General features: G+C 55.5%; 1 protein-coding gene across 50 annotated transcripts in view; it reads left to right on the top strand.

Moving 5' to 3' along the window:
* The window catches only part of CTBP2 (C-terminal binding protein 2), a 173,262-nt gene that overhangs the window by 143,177 nt on the left and 10,152 nt on the right, over positions 1 to 19,933 (top strand). For all 50 annotated transcript variants that reach the window (XM_077947855.1, XM_015148418.3, XM_077947823.1 and 47 more), the window contains 2 exons: positions 15,267 to 15,421; positions 15,665 to 15,809. In XM_077947855.1, the coding sequence (XP_077803981.1) occupies positions 15,267 to 15,421; positions 15,665 to 15,809 (300 nt within the window). The remainder of the gene's footprint in view (positions 1 to 15,266; positions 15,422 to 15,664; positions 15,810 to 19,933) is intronic.

The following is a 19,933-nucleotide window of genomic DNA, read 5'->3' as shown; positions in this document are numbered from 1 at the left end:
ATCTAGGGCCCTGACTGAGTTCAGTAAATATTAGGATTTGTCACTATTGTAGAGCTTTTTTTGTTTTTTTTTTTGTTTTTGTTTTTGTTTTTTATTAGACAGTCTTGCTCTGTCACCCAGGCTAGAGTGCAATGGAGCCATCTCCGCTCACTGCAACCTCAGCCTCCCAAGTAGCTGAGCCCACAGGTGCTCACTACCACACCCGGCTGATTTTTATATTAGTAGAGATGGGATTTCTCCATGTTGGCCAGGCTGGTCTCAAACTCCTAACCTCAGGTGATTCCCCTGTCTCAGCCTCCCAAAGTGTTGGGATTACAGGCGTGAGCCACTGCACCTGGCCTATTGTGGAGCATTTGACAAGGATGATCCCCCATCTGAAATCCCAGGAAAACTCTGGACATTCTTCCTCTGACAGGCGCAGAGAGGTCCACCCCCTACCCTGAGTCCTACAGCAGGATGTGGCCCATGCCATGATGATCCCCAGGCACAGTGCCTTACCACAGCAAGGGGAAGTCAACAATGGTATACACTTGGGGAGGAGTCACCAGTCCGAGCTGGAAGCCAAGGTCTGTGTCAGCAAGAGGAAACAGGACAAAGTGGCTGGGCTCTGGAGCAAGAGTCATGACAGGCTCTGGAGCAGGAGTCATGATGGGCTCTGAGGCTCGCTTCCCATGGGTAACATTGGGGTGATGGTGCCCACCCCACCTGCCCCCAGGGCTCTGAGAACTGCTTCACACCAGAGCTGTGTGCACGGCAAGCTCAGGGCCCCCAGCTGGCTCCACGCGCACCTGCTGGTGCTTGCCTGGCTCCAGCTGCTGCCCTCAAGACCACACCTGCATCCGAGCTGCTCTGACTGCAGGGCCAAACTCCTCCTCCTGGATCATGCTGCTGCCTGGGAGAGTTCAGGGAATTAATTCTCCCAGTGAAGAGCAAATGCCATTCTTCTGTGTGATTAAATGGAATGTAAAATGTTCTTTGGACCTAAGAGGATTTAAGCTAGCTCTTGGGAATGGCTGTAACACACACAACGGTAAAGTTTTAATAAATGGAAAAGTAAATGTAGGAAAAGGTGAGGGAGGGTGGTGGGACCAGAACACAGCGTCCCCTGCAGTCCTGTACACAAGAATAGATGGGAATTCTGCTCTGAGCTTCCTAGCAACCAAAGAAAGAGGGAAACTGATCACGTAGAAGAATCACACTGTGTAAGATGGGACCGATGAACCCGTTGCTCAGAAGCAGAGGTGAGTTTCTCCTGCCTTTATTGCCTCTCCAAAGAAGCGGCATCAGCGCTAGTTTGCGGTTTCTTTCTGGCATTACCTCCCTGCTCCTCACCACCTTCCTCCGCTGCCCGTCGACAGCCTCCTGTGTGTCACCTTCGAATTTCACCAGGGCCTCATCCTAGTTGAAGCTGTTAAGCTCTTCTTGCACTTGGCTGGTGCAGTCAGCTGTTCTTTGGCACTGACTTCCCTCGGGGTTCCCACCTCCTCTTCTGACCCAGCCTCATTAAGGGATTGCATTCAGGGATTTTTCGTGGTGGAAGGAAGCTCTGCCTGCGGAGCTGAATTTTGGCACCAACCGCCCAGCGCAGGCCAGTCCATTCCCCTTCCATCTACAGTGCTTAGAGCTGACCTCTGACCTCTCAACCCAACACATTTCCCCACTGGGGATTTGCCTATTAGATGCTTTGTATATGAAGGAATAAATATGCCTTTGTGATGGGTTCTAGTGTTTTCCTGTAAACTGGGCTCTGAGCCTAGGATGCTGTAGAAGTTATTAGATTTTAAGAAAAAGAGAAGAAAGAAGAATGGAGGCGGCGTCCAGCCAGCTGTTGTGCTGAGAATGTTCACTTCCTGGCTGTGAGCTGGGCCTGGGCACAGCGCTCTTGGCCCCTGGCCTGCCGGACAGCAGTCTTTGCTGATCTCTTTCCTCTTGGGTTTTAGGACCACTCGCAAAACAAGAGTGTGCTGTGAGCGTGAGGCTTCTCCCTCTCCTGTCTCAGCCTTGGCTGCCATAGCTAAGGAGGAGGGTGTTATTTTGCTTTTGTGGACATTCAGCCTGAGAAATATGGTGAGAAAATTAAGACTGGCACTGCCAGGCTACGGGCTACTCAGGGTCCTTTTGCCAGAGGACGTGTTGTTCATTTCTCTGGGGCACTGGTGGGATTGGTCCATCTGATTCCAAAGGAGAAGCCAGCGGCCGGGGCAGCCATCCAGAGGGCTCCTGGTCCCGGCACTCACGGGCAGCCGTCCCCTCCGGCAGGACTTGATGGTGACCCCTGGAACTTGGCGGTGGCGCTCGGCTTGCTGTGGGTTTATGGAACATCCAAGGCATTTGCCCTCCTGGTTGCTGCTACTTCCTGTACCTTGGAGGGAAAGTCCCTTGGGGCACTGGGAAGGGCGGGCGCGGCCTCATGGCCTTCCTCAGCCTGATCGGGACCCGACCTTGCTGCACTCTGACCGTCCACTTCCCCCTGTCACCCCGGGTGGTGCTTAGAGCCCTTTTGTGAGGTGCAGGGACCCTGGTACCCAGCGCACAGTAGGCGCTGTCAAACTTCCACACAGTGAGAAGTCAGGCTGGACCGTCCCGTGCCATCTTGGGTTGCCTGTGGCCTTTTTAGATTTCTGCAGAATCTCACCCAGCCTCGTGCGTGCCCACACTGGACACGCCACCAGCCCAGCACCCAGCCTCGAGTGTGGCCGGTGAGGAAGCGTGCAGCAGCTGGCCTCTCGGCTAGATTCCTCTGGCAACCATTCGTTCTTTTCTCATCTCTATTTTCTCTTATTTTTCTCAAACATCCCCTTCTGTTGTTGTCAGGGGCACATTTTTAGAACTTGAGAACTGTTCACCCAACACCTCCACCAGCAGTGCCCACGCAGCGGGCGGGCAAGGCGCCTTCTTGGAAGTGCTTTGGGGACCCAGGGAGCCCGGCTGTGGCCCCAGCAGGGCAGGGGAGGATGGCCGGGCCACACCACAGACCGCACAGCAAAGGCTCCGTTTCAAGAACAGGTGTCGCGTTTCCTGCTTGTGGCCTGTGGGGTTGCCACTGATTTTTGCCTTGATATGAAAACCAGCAATGCTGCTTTTCCATCTGGGCCATGGCTCTTCTGGGGACAATGCAGGACTCGAAGAGAAGCTAATGGCCTTGCTTGGGCAGGGATGAGTAGTTCTTTCTTTTGTGTTGGTCACTTCCTGGCAAGCAGGGTGTCTCACCTCGCTGGCTGGTTGTCTAGCACCATGAATCCGCTGCCTGGGAAGTGAGTCTCCGAACAATCACAGCGGGATTGACCATGGAAGTTTCCCCCGCGCTGCTCTATGAAGCTCCCTCGGGCTCTGGTCGCTCAGACCGTCTGTCAAGGGATGTGGAGCACATTTTTTTTCTCTACCCAAGGAAATAGATATATGGTAGCTGGTAAACACCCTCCACGCCGCAGAGTATCTTCTAGGAAAACTGCCTGGTATGGGGAGCTTGGGTTGACGAACGCTCACTTTTCTTGGTTTTTATTCTCTTGGGGGTGAGACCTGATGATTGGCCCTTCTCTCCAGTTACTACTGAAAAGGACAGAAGGGTGTCCCTACCCGGCAGAGCGACTGCTGGTGGCTCAGAGAGAGAGCCTGGATTCTGAGCAGCCATGGTCACTGGTCTTAGGCACCACAACTCAGAACTGGGTGAAACTCAGCTCCCCAAGCTCATTCTTCCCGAGGCTTTAGGGGAAGGGCTTCCTTCCAAGTTAGTGCTTTCTGGAGGCCTGGTGTTCCCATCTCGGCAAGCCCTGCCTGGCCAGAGGCCCACGGGGTCAGGCATCTGAGGCACAGAGCGTTTGGGCCACTTGCCAGGGAGGCCCCCGAGAGGTTGCTTCCTGTAAGGAAGGTCAACCTCGTGTGCATTGAATCTCGCATTAACCCTCTTTGAGGCCAGTGTTGAGGGCCAAGCTGACATAGATCCATTTCTTGGATCAGGTGTTTGTTTTTTCAATTAATTTTTTAGAGCTGAGTCTCACTCTGTCACCCAGGCTGGAGTGCAGTCACACACTCATAGCTCACTGCAGCCTTGAACTCCTGGGCTCAAGGGATCCTCCTGCCTCAGCCTCCCAAGTAGCTGGGACTACAGGCATGTGGCACCACGCCCAGTAAATTTTGTAGAGATGGGATTTCACTATGTTGTCCAGGTTAGGACAAGGTTTCTTATCACCAGGGCCATGAATGCCTGCTGGGGCAGTAGGACACTGTGACAAGGACCATGTGTCCCTGCATCCGGCTTGGGGAGTGGGGCCAGCACACACAAGTTGCTATCCTGTGGCATCTTGGACTTGCTTGGATGCGTCCTTCTGTTCTCCGCGGTTCTGATGACAGTTACCACAATGATGCCTCTTTTAGGCTGCAAGATCCAGAGAGACACCCGGGGGGAAACAGCGCATGCCTCATGTGAAGAGCCGCAGGCCCTTGGTTCTTGATTTTGTGTGCCTGGTTGATAGATAAAACAATCACATTCCCGCAGTAAAAGAGAGAACTTTAAGACCTACCTCAGCCTGCCGAGGCAAGATCACCCGTCTGTTTCCGAGGGCCAGGCCTGATGATGTCTGTCTATCTGGTGTCCAGAGCTTGTTGAGTTGAACCAATCCAACAGGTGGTTTGCAGTGCGGTGGGCGCTGGGGTGGCATGCTTGGTCTCTGGTGTCAGGCCTGAGTTTGAGTCCTGACTCCATCCCTTACTCGCTGTGTGACCCTGGGCAAGTTCCGCCCACCTCTCAGTCTCCATTACCTGCTGGGGAAATGGCAGCGTCTATGGCACAGGGTTGTCTGCAGGGTGCAACAGAAGTGACCGTGACCATCTTTCTAAATGGGACAGGCTCTATTCCACGGTCATGATGCCCAGCGTATGGTATAAAGAGCTGACTGTTTACCATCCCTTTATTACCTGAAACTCAACTCCTCGTGTGTTTGCCTTCTTGGGTGCATAGGTGATTTTATTGCTGCAATAAAGTATTGAAAACCAATTGAGGAAAAGAGGCTGACGGCAGTGGGCCAGGCACCAGACTCCAGACTTGTATTTTACAGCTTCAGGCATTTCCAGGTATTTCCCCAGCTTCCAGGCACATCCTGGGAAAGTCTGGTGTGTGTCTAACTGCTGTGGCACAGAATGCACCTGCCCACACAGGGTATGTGAAGTGGGGGTGTCCCAGGCGGCCCTTTGGCTACAGGCAGCCGATCTTCATTACAGGTGAGACGGAGCAGACGGTGGGCATTCTCGGTGGTCTTTCCAACAGGCTGCAGACCACCTCACAACTCGGAGCTTGGGCCCTTGAATTGAGAATGTCACTGTGCAAGAGCAGTGGGCTGGAACCACATGCTGGCAGCTGCCACCCTTGGGACAGAAGGCCCATCGCTGACCTCACAGCCCTCGTCATAGTCATAGCATTCTTTGCTGCTGGCCAGCAGCTCGGAGAGGCGAGGTGGGCAGCTCCCGGGCGGGAGTGAGTTAGGTGGTCCTGGCTTTGACGAGTGAGTTCACCAGAGTGAACAGATAGTCCCAGGGGAGCCCCTTTTTGTCCTTGGAAGGTTTGCGCTTCTTAAAATTTAGTCTTTTGGCCGGGCGCGGTGGCTTGTGCCTGTAATCCCAGCACTTTGGGAGGCCGAGGCATGCGGACCACCTGAGTTCAGGAGTTTGAGACCTACCTGGCCAACGTGGTGAAACCCTGTCTGGGAGGCTGAGGCAGGAGAATCACTTGAGCCCAGGAGGCGGAGGTTGCAGTGAGCCGAGATCGCGCCACTGCACTCCAGCCTGGGCAATAGAGTGAGACTCCATCTCAAAGGAAGAAAAACAATTTAGTCTTTGGCGATGCCCTGAGGCTCATCTCTTCCACAGAGGCTTGGAGGAGCAGCCACATGAGCGGGGTGTGCAGAGGCACAGGCAGGTGGGGGTCTGACCCAAGGGCACATCTGACCTTGGCGTGCCGGCAGGAAGAGAACAAGTAGTCCTGGAAGATTCCACCGGAACTGTTTATTGGAAAGGGGACTCAGATGATGTGTGTTCCCCTCTAGAGTGGTGGCTGAGAGTGTCCCCATCCTGTGCATAAGATCCTGACTGCCCGTCCCTGCAGGGACCGTCCCCGTGTTGGGAAGCAGGAGGGTATGTTGCAGAGCCTCACACAGTGGGAAGCCAGAATCCTCACTCCTTGCTCCTCCAGCTTGGCTGTTGCTCCGGCTTCTATCCCCACATCCTGTCCTCCCTCCTAGAGCCCAGGGACCACCCATGTGAGGCTGGGACACTGGGGAAATCTCGCACACGTAGCGCGTCTCACCAAAAATAGCAGCAGAGCCTCACGTCCTTGGCTGCTTCGCTGTGGGAATGCCTTCTAAGGCACCGTTTTTGGTGATGTCCCGTTACGGATCTTTCAGGCCCAGTGAGTCAGCAGTGTCTGCATTCACACGGGCTGGGTGGGGTTGTTGGATCTGCCCCGGGTGGCTGGCACCTGCTTCCTCAGGGCAAAAATTCACCCCAGAACGTGAGCTGCTCCCAGGGATAGGTGAAGGTGACGGAGCCCGAACACTCAACACCACAGTCAGCCAACAGGACAGTGTCTGGGCTTCCAAAAAGCTACCAGTGCTTAAAAACGCTCTCAAGCACCTAACGTCACTCTTGGTTTTTTTATTTTAAGCTGTGTTACAAAATGAGAAAATACCTGTCACTTTCCTGTGTTCAGGGCCCCGCGCTCCTCTGTTCAGCATGGCGCGGACACCGCGGGGTGCGGGCTGCAGCTTCCCCGGGGGCGCCGAGGAACCTGTCGAAGTGGCTGCACGTGCTTGTCTTTCTAGGGTTGTAGACGAGCTTTGTTTTCAGGGGGTTTGTATTTTGTGTTTTTTTCTGAACTTGATAGTGTGGTTCTAGACATCTCTTTCCAACCGTGGAAGATACCACACATACTCCTGGTTATTAACATGATCACCCAGAAAGCTTTTGGGGGCCAGAGAACATGGCCCAGGCTCTGGGGAGCAGCAGACTGCACCTGACTGGCTGGATAAAGACAGGGGTACCTGGAGCCTCCTGCCTCGCCAGCTCTGTGTCCAGCTGTCACCTGAGCTACAAGGGAGATTACCTGGGAGCCTCTCACATGTCACATTGTGACTCATTCAGATACATGTTTTATTTAAGAAGCAAATCTATTTATCAAGGTGTTCCTGTGGCCATTTCTTCACCAAACCTCCAGCTGACTTTGCAGAGAATGCCAAACTCAGAAGCCGAGGAGGAGTTTAAAGCTAGGTTCCCCACGGGGCACCTCCAGCCTTCTGGGGAGCCCACTTGCTGTGGGGCACCCTAAACAGCACAGCCCCTGGGTGCTCAGAGTGAAGCTGGAGCACCAGAGTGCCCCTGGTGAAGCTGGATTTCCCAACACTCAGTCTTTTCCTCCTTACAGAAAGGCAGGGGGAACTTGAGGGATAATTCACATGAACCCTTTGCCATAAACCCTTTTAAATTGTTCGCAAGTAAGAGCCCAACTTTGGAAGACTAAGATCCTGGTGTTCTCAGTGTGAGGAGTGCGCTGGCTGAATATGCAGCAGATTGCGAGCTTTTTCCTACCTGATTGTACCTCACTGGAGAAAATATGGATAATCCCTATAGCTGCTAAGGATGTACACAGTGACGGCACAGCCATCACCAGTTTCTTTTTTTTTTTTTTTTTTTTTTTTTGGGGGACGGAGTCTCGCTTTGTCACCCAGGCTGGAGTGCTGTGGCCGTATCTCAGCTCACTGCAAGCTCCGCCTCCCGGGTTCCCGCCATTCTCCTGCCTCAGCCTCCCGAGTAGCCAGGACTACAGGCGCCCGCCACCTCGCCCGGCTAGTTTTTTTTTGTATTTTTTAGTAGAGACGGGGTTTCACCGTGTTAGCCAGGATGGTCTCGATCTCCTGACCTCGTGATCCGCCCGTCTCGGCCTCCCAAAGTGCTGGGATTACAGGCTTGAGCCACCGCGCCCAGCTCATCACCAGTTTCTAACTTTAGAAGGTGTACTTCATTCTTTAAATTCCCCAGCACTCACTTTATACCACGCTGCTCTCTCATTCTCTCCTCACTCTGTCTTCCAGTGCCTGGTTCAGGCTAGTCCTTGTCCAAGGTTGAGTTAAATCATTTTCAGCTGGGCCAGGTCTTCAGCAGCTTGGTGTGTGTGATGCCACTCCAGGGCTGAGGTCCTGGCTTCAGGAAGAATGTGGGGATCGATTAGTGATGTCTGCTGTGAATGCAGAAAGAGAGATAAGTGTTGCGCATTTGCATTGCATGGTGGGAGGAGGTGTGTGCACATGAGCCGGGCAATCTGTTGGGGGTGTCAGGTGACACTTAAAACTTGAGGACTGGGTTCTCCTTTCTAGGGGAGCACATACTACCTCTACATGACTGAGACTGTAAAATGAAATCGCAGCCTCTGGGAAGCTGGGCAAGGAAGTGGACGCAGCATTGGGACAGCTTCCCAGAAACAACGCAGAGAGAAAGCCCATTTGCCAAATGAAAAAGCAGATAACAACGTAGAAACAAAGCTGAGATTTCCAATAGCAGTTGCTTTTTTTTTCTTTTTTTTTAACCTTAAAATAGTGCCACTCTTAGCAACACAGATTTTCTTCCAAATCATGCCTTGAAGCTGCTCCTGGAGCCACCGGCTCATCAGCAACCTGCTCCTGTGGTCCTTCTTGTGAAAGGCAGAGGGGAGATGCCTGTTTCCCACAGTCTTCTCTGCAGCTGCCGTGGGGGCGGGCACCTTCCCGGCTGCTGGGGGCACAAGGAGGGGGAGTCACCGTGGCTTGCTCACATTCCAGATCAGCCAACTGCAGAACATTTGTTGTTGTTTAGATCCCACGTCTGACGGTTTAGAACAGCTTTTATAACGTGGTTAAACATGTTTACAAAGCAAGGGAGGCATCTCTTACCTTGACAACACGAGGCTCCCACAGACCGCCTTCCCCTACTCAGAGCTCCACAGCCCTGTGTGCTGGCCTGGCCTGTAGACCCATTGAGGCAGCTGTGTTTACAAGTTTAATGCCAAGTGTCTGAGAGGCACTTGCGTATGTCCCAGCATCAGTATCTGGCCCCCAGCTTGGCCCTGTCACAATTTTCAGTTTAATATTGTAGAAACCCAAGCCTCTGAAATAATACTCTTAGCAGACCTTAGTTCTGATTCTGTGTCTGGCTTTCTAGAAATCAGGTCTGCTGAGCTTAGCCAGTGAGGATCAGGTCATGCTGGATTGCAGAAAGCGGCCATTTAGTTGGGGAACAGGCTGCATTTAAGAGGAAGCTTTTCTGAGGGTGGTGGGATATTCAGTGGGGCTTCCTTGGAGGCAGGCGGGGCCTCATGTACGGCTCTGTTGGGTCCCTCCCTGTCCCACCCGGGCCTCTGGAGTTTGTGTGGTTTTGTCTCCTCTTTCTACCTGGATCATTGTGCATGAGGCTGGGAGCCACACCGGCTGCTAGGCTCGCCTGCCTCCCAGGCCACCTGCAGGTCATAGGGGCTGATGAAGCCTTGAATGGCTTGGCTGTGTTTGAAATGTTTGTTCCTTGGTGCCGTAAAGAAATAGCACTTGAACATAAATGTAATTGATTTAGTAAGGCCATTTTCATTTCCTGCAGAAAGGGTACAATTGCCAGCAGTTTTGCCACGCGAGTACACCGAACAAAGGAGACAGGGCCATTTATGACCTGATGCGTCCACCCTGTGGCTGTGTCCGGTTTCCATTGGCTGGAACGGGACCTCACATGCTGTATTTGTCCTGATTGGCTAGCAACTTAGAACTTTTTAAAAGAGGCAAAGGTAGAGGGAACAAAGGAAGGAGGAAGTAACTTGTGGAATGTTGAGAAAGGTAAAAAAAAAAAACTTTTAAATAAGGAAGAGAAACAGGCTATGACCTCATGCTTGCTTGGACTGGTATAAGCATGCCAGGGCAAATATTTAGGCTAAATTGTGGGAGCTAAGAACACAAAGTACATTGATTTCCTTACCACGGCTAGCAGATATTTGAGAATGTTAGCACAGGTCTTTGAATACATTTTGCCTCTAAGAGAAGTTACTATTTATTCCTCCTAATTAGACGGGGAGGAAAGTCTTTGAAGAGGAACCTTCTTTACTTTTTACAGCTGGGAGCTGCTTGCAGCACTCTGAATGACGCCTTCTGTCGCGATCTTTGGAAGGCCTGCTTGGATCTCCCGTCTGTGGAAGGATCCAGGTACTTTTTACAGTATCTGTGTTAGGGCAGCTGGTGACGGCACCTGGCAGATTCCAGCAACTACCTTCATTCCACAGAGGCTCCCTCCTGCAAGGCCACTGCTGTGACTCTGAGCAGTGGTTCTTCTCGTGAATGTGACGGCTTCTGTCAGCCCTACGATTGCAACCTGCAGGGGTTTCATGGGGCAACCCTGGGGTATGTGGCCAACGTCTGTCCTTGGGCAGCCGCAGCCCCTGTCAGGAACAGGAACTGCCACCCTGAGCTCCCACCAGTCTGGCACTGGTGTCTTAAGACTGCTGCGGTGTCAGGAAACTTCCATAAAATCTAGTGAGTTGTAAAAAAGAGGCCAGAGCCGGCCAGGCACCGTGGCTCATTGTCTGTAATCGCAGCATTTTGGGAGACCGAGGCGGATGGATCACCTGAGGTCAGGGGTTTGAAGCCAGCCTGGCCAACATGGTGAAACCCTGTCTCTACTAAAAATACAAAATTACCCAGGCACGGTGGCACGTGCCTGTAGTCTCAGCTACTTGGGAGGCTAAGGTAGGAGAATCACTTGAACCTGGGAGGCGGAGGTTGCAGTGAGCGGAGATCGTGCCACTGCACTCCAGCCTGGGCAACAAGAGTGAAACTCTGTCTCAAAAAAAAGAAAAGAAAAAACAAAAAGGCCAGAGCCATCCTTTGCCTCGTATGTCAGAAATGGTCATTGCAGCTGCTTTGCTTTGGGTGGAAGCCTAAAATCCTGAAAGCGACAAAACCTTTCCCTTGGGGTAGTTTGTCTTGAGCTTCAAGCAACAGAAACCCATTTAGATCGTTTTTAAATAATGAGAATTTCTGTTGAAAGGATGTCGGCTTAGCTCACACAATGTCTAGAAAGACTGGAAAATGGGTCTCAGAAACACTGCAGGCAGCTTTCTGTGGCAGGATCAGTCCTCCTCCTTGGTGACTGCTCAGGAGAACATCCCATTTGCCTTGCATGGTACTGAGCCAGGAGGTCAGCTCCAGGCCTGTCCGCCTGTATCCGAGAAAGCAGCAGCTCCCCACAATGAAATGCAGTGTTTTCCAGCTCCGAATCCTCCCGGCATCCTCCCTGAGATCTCCCTGACTTAGGATCTGTGAGATCTGCGGACTTGGATTTTCCCAAGTGTCTGGTTACTGTTCACAAAACTCCAGCAACTTGGCCTGGTGTTGCCTTTGTTTTTGACTGAGCATCTCTCATTTCACAATTATTTATTGCAGCTGCACCTCTAAGCAATCCCAGGCCCAGGGATGGGCGTCGGTACCGGCCTCGAGCTGGTGCACAGCGCATCCCGGATGGAGGGGCGGGGCCGCACGGGTGCACACGCGAGCCTGAAACCAGATAGTAATTGATACCAGGGGGGCCGGTAGGGCTTTGTGCTCTGCACAGTTAATGTGGGCAGGCTGTCAACAGGAAGGCACTGATGTCGTTTCCCTGATGTGTCCAGTTGCAGCTGGAATTGTCCTGAAATGGACAAGGCAGGTTTACTGGTGGGAGATGGTAGGAAGGAAGAATAGCACATAGAGGGCACCAGGGCCCTGTGAGCCTTGTCCCCAAGTGTTTCCTCATACCTCGTGCTTGCGCACCATGGTACGGGGCCACCCTGAGCTCTGATTCCTGGGCTGTGAAGTGGGAGGAACAGCAGCCCTGTAGGACTCCTGTCAGCCTTGTGGTCTGTCTGCATGGAAAAGGCCTTCAGCTGGGCATAGCAACTGGAAGCCTTGGCTTTTTATCATAAAGCCCAGTTCTCAGGAAGCCCTCGTTACCTACTGTGCCTTGGGCTTTCTCTTCGCAAATTCCCAATCCTCCCACCCCACTGGGCCTGGGGACCCCACATCCCTGAAAGGGTCATGTTCCATCTTAATGTATATGAATCTTACTCTATGTGTCAGTTACATCCTAATGTGTTAAAAACTTACTCAAATTGTCAGAAGCCTGAAACAGGTGTCAGGAATCCTGTGTGAGGTAAGATGGGGGATCTGTTTGCACCTTCATCTCTCCATATGAGATCTTCCATACGAGATATTCCAGGAACCTCTGCCCCAGGCTCTGGCAAGGCAAGCCTGTAGGGGCAGCGACTGCCATGCAGGGGCTTGAATTTAAGTCCAAATTCTCTGGTGTGTAGGTGGACAGTTTCCTTCTGGGACTGAAGGGGCACATGGGAGATGGTGCTTTCCTTTCTAGAGCAAACCTTGGCACTGTCCCAGCTAAGCGCTTGCGCTCAGGGCTGGGAGTCTCCCGTGGCCTCCATATCCCTGCACCTCAAGCAGGACACCTCACCCACTCCCAACCCCCCACCTCCGGCCGTCGTGCCTGGCATCTTTTCCCAGCATGGGAACCCATTTGCTTTTCTCTTTTCCCACCTTGCCATGAAGGACCTGCTGCCAGGATTCGAGCCTCAGACCTTGGACAGGTCTCTTGGGCCATCCTCAGCCATGCTCTGCATGCCGGCCATCAGGGAGGGTAAAGGGTGGGTTTCACCAACGAGAAAGGCAGCGCGTGTCGGGGAGGAAGCCGATCGCTAGGCAACCTGGAGTTTGTTACCCTGGTAACGGATCCATGCACTGATGATGCTATGGATGGACATCTTGTGACAATGGCCTCTCAGGCTCCCCAGATGCATCGGCGGCTCTGGATTCCCACCTTGCGCCCAGCGTGGTTTTCCTGTGTGGCTCCTGTTTAGTGGACAGCTTGGATTTCTTATAATCAGGCACTGTCTCCAGTAACCATCTTGCCAGCACCCCTGAAAGTGAAGTTGGGGTGTTCCTCACCCTGCAGGAGCGATAGCCTGGGGGATGAGGCCAGGACTGCCAGGCCCCACAGGATTGTGCCCTCAGACCTCAAGTAGGGGGCCAGAAGAGTCTACTGAAAGAGAAAGAATCTTTTGGAATTTGGCAGTTGCACCATTTTCTTAGCAGCAGAGAGGCGCCCAGGTGGGAGCCATGTGTGTCGGGTTCCTTGTCGGGTGACGGTGCTGTTGTGGACCCCGCGGATGAGCTGAGGGGGCGTCCAGCTTTCTGCTGCATACTTCCTGTCCACCCATACGGGTCGTGGGCTGGCGAGGACGTGGGGGCGTTGACCCTCGTCCCTGCCTTATTTTCCCCCCGCCCTGCCCTGTTTTCCTGGTGCAGATTCATGCGGACACCCCGCTTTGGGGACCTGGGCATTGAGGCAGCAGCAGGAGTGACTGGGTGCACGTGTGCCCTTGGTGTCTGAGCGTCGGGTGCGGCTGCCTCTCAGGGCTGAGAAGGACTACGATTTCTCCCAGCCAGGGGTGGCAGGAGAACTGCACACAGCTTGGGGGCCATGCAGGGCTGGCTGTGGCCCTGGCTCCCCCAGCCCATTCTTCTGAGGCTGGGACAAAAGCCTTTTTTGTACTTTGTGTTCAAAGAGACGATTGTCCCAAGGCCCAGTTGCGGGTGCCCTGGGCCGTCCCTCCCCAGCACCGTGTCTAGTCTTAACAAGACGTAGGCTCCAGTGGAGGGGGATTTTCTTCCCCGGCTCCTTACTAGAGTGTGTGGCTAACTGAATATGAGCCCTGGTGGTCCAGCAGGAGCCCCCCATGGCTGGGGTCCCGATCACCGTCCCCACCAAGTGGCCAGATTGGGAACTACCAAGAGCCCTTGAGGAGGTTAGGGCTGGAAGGTGGCAGCCACACAGATGAAGCTGGCCTTTGCGGAAGACTCGTGCTTTTGTTTGTGGGAGCCTGAGCCTGCTGCCTTGTGGTCAAAGGCCAGCGATTCCAGGAATGTCGCACCTTCCTGGTTGGGTTACCCATGGTGGGTCACCAGGCTGGGCGCAGCCTGGAGCAGTGGCCTGAACCGGCCCACCTCGGAGGGAGGGAGGGAGGGGACAGGGATGTAAGGCCACCATCAGGGCTGATCTGGACATCTGAAAGCTTGATGAGCCCCAGAGCTTTCATCTGAGGTTGAAGAGTTCTAATTTGACAGGAAAAGAGACATTGCCCCTTTCTGGCATCTCAGCGGATTGCACCTCTGGAACTCAGATGCCGTTCTCTTGTATCCAGGGTGTGGGTCGTGAAGATCTGAGGTTTGGGCAGATGGTCAGGAGGACCTACAAAATCCAAGGATGGATTTGAAGGGGGCAGTTTTTCTTGGAGAAAATGCTGCTTCTCTGTCTCTGAGGTCTTGAGAGCCGGCTGGGTTTGCTGCACAGAATAGCGAGAGAAAAGAGGCCCTGGGGCTCTCGCTGCGTCCTGGGAGGGCCCTGCAGGGTGTCTGCCCTGTGTGTGCACGGGGTGCAAGCACGTGCCTCTGTGGTGTGGCAGGTGAAGGCCTTCCACCGCTCTGCTGAACATCTAGGTGCAGCCTTGCTGGTCCAGATGAAGTTGCTAGAGAACTTGGACTTGGACTTGTGGGAAGGACCACTGGGGCCCTTCCTGGGGTCACCCCTGCCCCTCTGCCCTCACAGCTGTCCCTTCACCTTGTTGGCAGCACCAGGAAGTCTGTCAGGATTAATATGATGGCTCTGGCCTGTCTAGAGAGCTGCTTGCTGTGTGGTCCTTTGAGAAGTTTGCTCTCCTGAGCCCCCAGAGGCCTCCTGCCCTCAGGCATACCTTCCCTGCCCCAGACTCACCATTTCTTCCCACCTAGCGCAGGTGAGAAGGGCTGGAGGAGCCTGCCCAGGGCACTTGTTTGTGCAGGGCCTCTCCAGGAACGCCTTACCCCTGTCACATTGTGCGAGGGCAGCTGGTGCCGGTGCAGGTGGGGAGGCGCGTGGCGTGGGGGCCCATCTTGTGCTGGACTGTCCTGTGCTGGCCTCGGGGCCCCATGGTCCTGAGGCTCTTGGGACTATGGTCTGCTGGCAGGGAAGCAGCCGTGTGCATCTCCAACCAGAGCCGCAAGCGGATCGGAAGTGGGGATGGGGGCCCCCGTTCGTGACGGTGGCTCGCCGGGAGGTGATGCAGGTGGAGGTGGGGCCCTCGCTGCTCCGCCGCCCTCACTTGCCCAAGCCCTGCCCACGGTGATGAGTGGGGAGCCGCCCCTCCAGCCACCCACCCACTGTGCTCACCCCTTCCCTCCTTGCAGGTATCCGCCCCCAGATCATGAACGGACCCCTGCACCCCCGCCCCCTGGTGGCGCTGCTGGACGGCCGCGACTGCACTGTGGAGATGCCCATCCTGAAGGACCTGGCCACTGTGGCCTTCTGTGACGCGCAGTCCACACAGGAAATCCACGAGAAGGTGGGCCCACCCTGCCCGGCCAGGGGCTGCCCTGACCTTGGGCAGTTTCCTCCCCGGCCCTCCCCAGCATCCCCCCATTAGGTCGCCCCGAGTCACCAGCAGGCCCCAAAACCTCTGTTCCCTGCTTTCCTACTGAACTCCTCTGCCTCGGGTTCAAGGGCAATAGGGCCAGGAGACCAGGCCCAGTGGTGCCGGTGGGCTGCCCGGGGTGGGGCTCCGACGCTGTGCTCTGTTCCCACGCAGGTTCTAAACGAAGCCGTGGGTGCCATGATGTACCACACCATCACCCTCACCAGGGAGGACCTGGAGAAGTTCAAGGCCCTGAGAGTGATCGTGCGGATAGGCAGTGGCTATGACAACGTGGACATCAAGGCTGCCGGCGAGCTCGGTGAGTGCGAGGCAGCGCTGGCCACCTGGAGTTGTGCGAGCTCCGTGGGCCCTGCTTGGGTGGGCTCGGAGAAGCAGCTGGAACTGGGACCACAGAGCAGCCGCTTCTGGCTGTAGCAAGGTGGCTGCCTGCAGGCCGGGCTGTGGAGCGCCTTGCCGGCCCTGCCTTCACATGGCGCAGGTAGGAGTGTCCCTGCTGGCTCCTGTGTGGGGCCTGCTGGGCTGTGATGATGCATCTCTGCCCACCCATGCATCAGGGCAGCACCGAGCTGCTGCTGGCTCCATCTGGAAACACCCAGTGCCACCTCCAGAGGGGAGAATGCGACTGGCCACGTGTCCCCTAAACCACACTTGCCGGGTGCATCCCCTAAACTACCCCAGCTAGGTACACAGCCCCAGACCCCTGTCCACACAGGAACGGGGCCTCCCGCTCTGGGAGGGCAGCCCTAGCGGCATCGGACCCAGGTCGGCACCAAAGCAAGGTAGACCCCCTGCCCAACACAGCAGATGACAGAGGCTTCCAAAGAAAAGCAGAGGCACAAGCGCGATCCCGGAGTTGGGGGCGTCAAAGCTGCTCATTGCACCCCCAGCCACAGGCGCTGGGGCCGTGTTGAGGGGCCTCTGCCTGGCACCCGGTGTGAGCCCGTGAGGGCTGAGTGCAGAGGCACGAGGAGCAGACCGCTGTCATCGAGCATCCTCGGGAGAGGGCCGGGTGGCCGCTGTGCTTGCTCTGTGTTTGGAACATGCTACCCCTGCACTTTGGAGTGGGAGCTGTACTCTGCCTTATGAGTGCTCAGGTGCCCCAAATTCATGAGGCTGCTAAGGGATACTTCAGAACCACTCGGAACCCAGGCACAGTGGTCCAGACAGCAGCCTGGCCTCGGAACAGCCCTTCCTGTGCTCCAGGAATAGCCTGAGCGCCATTTCCCCACCTCTGTCCCATCGGCTGAGGCCCCAGCGGGCCCCGGTGCTTCCGGGACGGGCTGGGTGTCAGATCGTCTCTGAGCAGAGCACAACGTACGTCTGAATCCTGCCCTCGGGCACCGCCGGCCACGTTTTCAGGGAGGCCACCCCCATCGGCTCCAGCTTTCTCTCCACAACCCTAGCCTGGGGTCGGAATCTTAGCTGAGTCCCTCACTGCCATTCGGGGCAGCACCCGGGTACCAGAAGCACTGGGGGTGGGTCTTGGTGTCAGGAGCAGGGCTGGGGAGCCGGGCCGTGGTGGAGCTGCCCATGTACTCACAGGGGTCGGGACACAGTGGGGTGGGGCCGCCCCACAGGCAAATCCCAGAGCAAAAGGCCAGGGAAGGAGAGAGGGTCACTGAGATCCAGACCCCTTAGGGTCCTGGAAGCAGCAGCTTCACACATCCACCCCTCGCCGTCCCCACGCCCCTTGCTTGCTACCAGCCATGGCTTCCTTCCGAGCCGCTCCATTGGAACAAAGACACTCCGGAAGATGTGAGTCTTCAAAAGCGTGTTTAATATAAACTAAAATTTTCCATCTTTCCCTGGCACAAACAAGGATATTTTTGTTTGAAAACAAATGTCCTTTGTGCTCTTGGTAGAGCTGAAATCCCAAGTTTGAACAGCAGAGAAGAATATAGCTTCATGTGCCAGGGGCTCTCAAATCCCTGTCCCCACACACCTCTTGCTTCTCCAGCAAGTCTGCCCCTCACCTCCCAGCTCCCAGGCCCACATGGGTGCTGACCCTCACCTTCCTCGGCTGGACCAGCAGCTGCTTTCCAGGGAGAGAGGGTAGGTCCTTGCCTGTGGAACTTTCTATTTCTCCATTTCTAGAAGGGCCCCACACAGGCAGTGGGGCTAGAAAGGCACCAGAGCCTCAATGACAGGGGGCCCAGGAGGGCCGAGATGGGAGGTTGTGCCCTGAGTTCTGAGACCCACAGAAGACGACCAGGACCAGGGACTGCGGTTTTGGAAAATGTTGAAGGGCTGTGAGTGGTGGATTTTCATTGATCCTGGTCCCATCTGATAAGGTCGCTTGGAAGACATCTGTGGGGCCCTTTTGAAGGGCACTTTTCAAATGTAGACTCTGGAGGCGGAAAATGAGCCTCTGTCCAGACGTCCTTTGTCTCCGAAGGCATTGCCCACATCACGCGGTCAGCGGGCCTTTTGTGCTGAGGGCTGGGAGCGGCAGGTGGCTGCAGGCAGGCCCTCCTCCTGATGTGAAAGGGGGTCCCTGGCAGGCCCAGAAAACAGAGCCCTCCGTGTTGGACGAGGCAGCACACTAGGCCTCTGGTGAAGCCTTCCGGGATCGCAAGGTTCTGAGCCATCAGCTCTGGAATGACGGGCGAGAGTCAGCCCTTGAGGAAGCTGCTCACCTGCACTTCTTCCCACGAGCCAGGAAGACACGGAAGACATGAGGGGAAGACCTCGAGAGGCCCTACACCCCTCCCCACCCCCGCCGCCTCCAGCAAGCTGGTTGATCCGGTTCCCGTGCCAGTGGCAGTCCTGAAGGGATGAAAGCACCATGGCACTGACCGTGAGAGCAAAGCAGCTTGCCTCTCTGGTGCCGTGTTTCAGGCTCCATGTACACTGGGAGGCCCAGCCTGTGAGTATCAGAGCCGCCCATCGTGTCGCACTTGAAGGATCAGCTTGACTCATCCAGAAGGGAGGCTGCATCCACGGAGCGTTGTAGGACAGCTAAGACGCTGCCTCCGAGAGGGCGGTGAGGTTATGGAGGTTCCTGGCCGTGGCGCCGCTGCAGTGGGGCTGGGAAGGTTCTTCCATCCCAGGCAGTGGCTGCAGCTCTTCCTCCTGCACCTTCTCCCTGTCCTGGGGCTCTGCACTCTGGTGAGCACTGGAACCGAGGAGCTGGATGTCCAAGTTCGGTGAGAAGACTGACCGGATGTCCTGCTTCAGCCTCCCTTTTTGTGCCCCACCACCCGGGGGCCTTTACACAGGTGGCCTTGCGGGGTCTTAGCTGGCATCAGCCCATCTTCTAGGAGGAGCTGCTGCTGCTCACACCAGGCAGCATGGCCAAGCCCCGGCCGCAGCACGGAGCCAGTGTCCTTGAGGGTGATTCTGCTGCGGGGCCTCCCTGCTGGGCTTTAGCCCGCCCGAGGAATGCAAATTGTCCCAACCGCCAAAGATTATCTTCAACCTCTGGCATCGGCCTCAGTCTATCTGACTCTAATAATAACATGGCATGTGATCAAGCCCCAGCTTCTCTGCTGAGCTATTTCAAATGAACGAGGCCCGTTTCCTGCAAGATTGCTGGCATCCAGCTCGTGGGAAAGTTGGTCGGCCTCAGTCACAGTCAGCCACACTGTTCCCTTGGCAGTTGTGGCCCGGAGGAGCCCTCGGTGGCCACATTGGGTGGGTGGGTGACCTGCTCACGGTGGCTTCACCTTCTCTGAGCTGCTGAGGGGGTCACTCTCAAGACCCTAGACCTAGGGGTGGCCCTCTTAGGGAGACAGCCATGCAGCTGTCTAGAAAGTGGGTTTGCGGCGCCCACTGCTCTTGTTTCCTGTCCAGTAGAGCCCAAGAAGCTGCCTTGGTGGTCGCTGTCCCCACTCCAATCTTCAGGACTTGAGATAGAGGAATCGTGGGTTGGCTTAAAGGTGGCCCTGTCCCGGTGCCTTGGGCAACCCTTGTTGGGAGAGGCACTTTCCTAGGGGGTCCCAAACCTGAGATTAGGAGGGAACCTTTTCACCTGGGCTGACATGGTGCCCAAACAACCACACCCCTCCTCAGAGAGCTCAACTGGGAGCCACAGGCTGGCTGCTGAGCCCACCCCCTGGGGCCCCACCCCTGGCTCGGCCCTCTGGTCTCTGCAGCAAGTAGGCGTCTGGTTCTCCACCTGTTGGGTGGTAGGGAGGGGCCGTTCCCAGCCTGGCCCTCTGCCTCCTTGCATCCCTGTTGTATCTGGCATTCATTCATTCTTCCCCAGACGCCCTCTGGCTGTGGAGGGTAAATGTCGGGGCCCCTTCTGCCTATTGTGGGTTAACTCTCCACGCCACAGTTGCCTCGTGCTGGGAGGTACTTGACCCTGGTCTCCGCAGCTCGGATGGGGCCAGAGGGCTCACCCCAAGCCGCGCTTGGCCCTGAAGGCTGCTCCACGGGGCAGGGAGGGCATCCTGTCTGGTCTAGTTCTTCCCCCCAGAG

The sequence above is a fragment of the Macaca mulatta genome, chromosome 9, assembly GCF_049350105.2.
Source record: "Macaca mulatta isolate MMU2019108-1 chromosome 9, T2T-MMU8v2.0, whole genome shotgun sequence".
NCBI classification, from domain to species: Eukaryota; Metazoa; Chordata; class Mammalia; order Primates; family Cercopithecidae; genus Macaca; species Macaca mulatta.
Note: the sequence above shows the minus strand (reverse complement) of the source record. Positions and strands in the feature narration are given on the sequence as shown.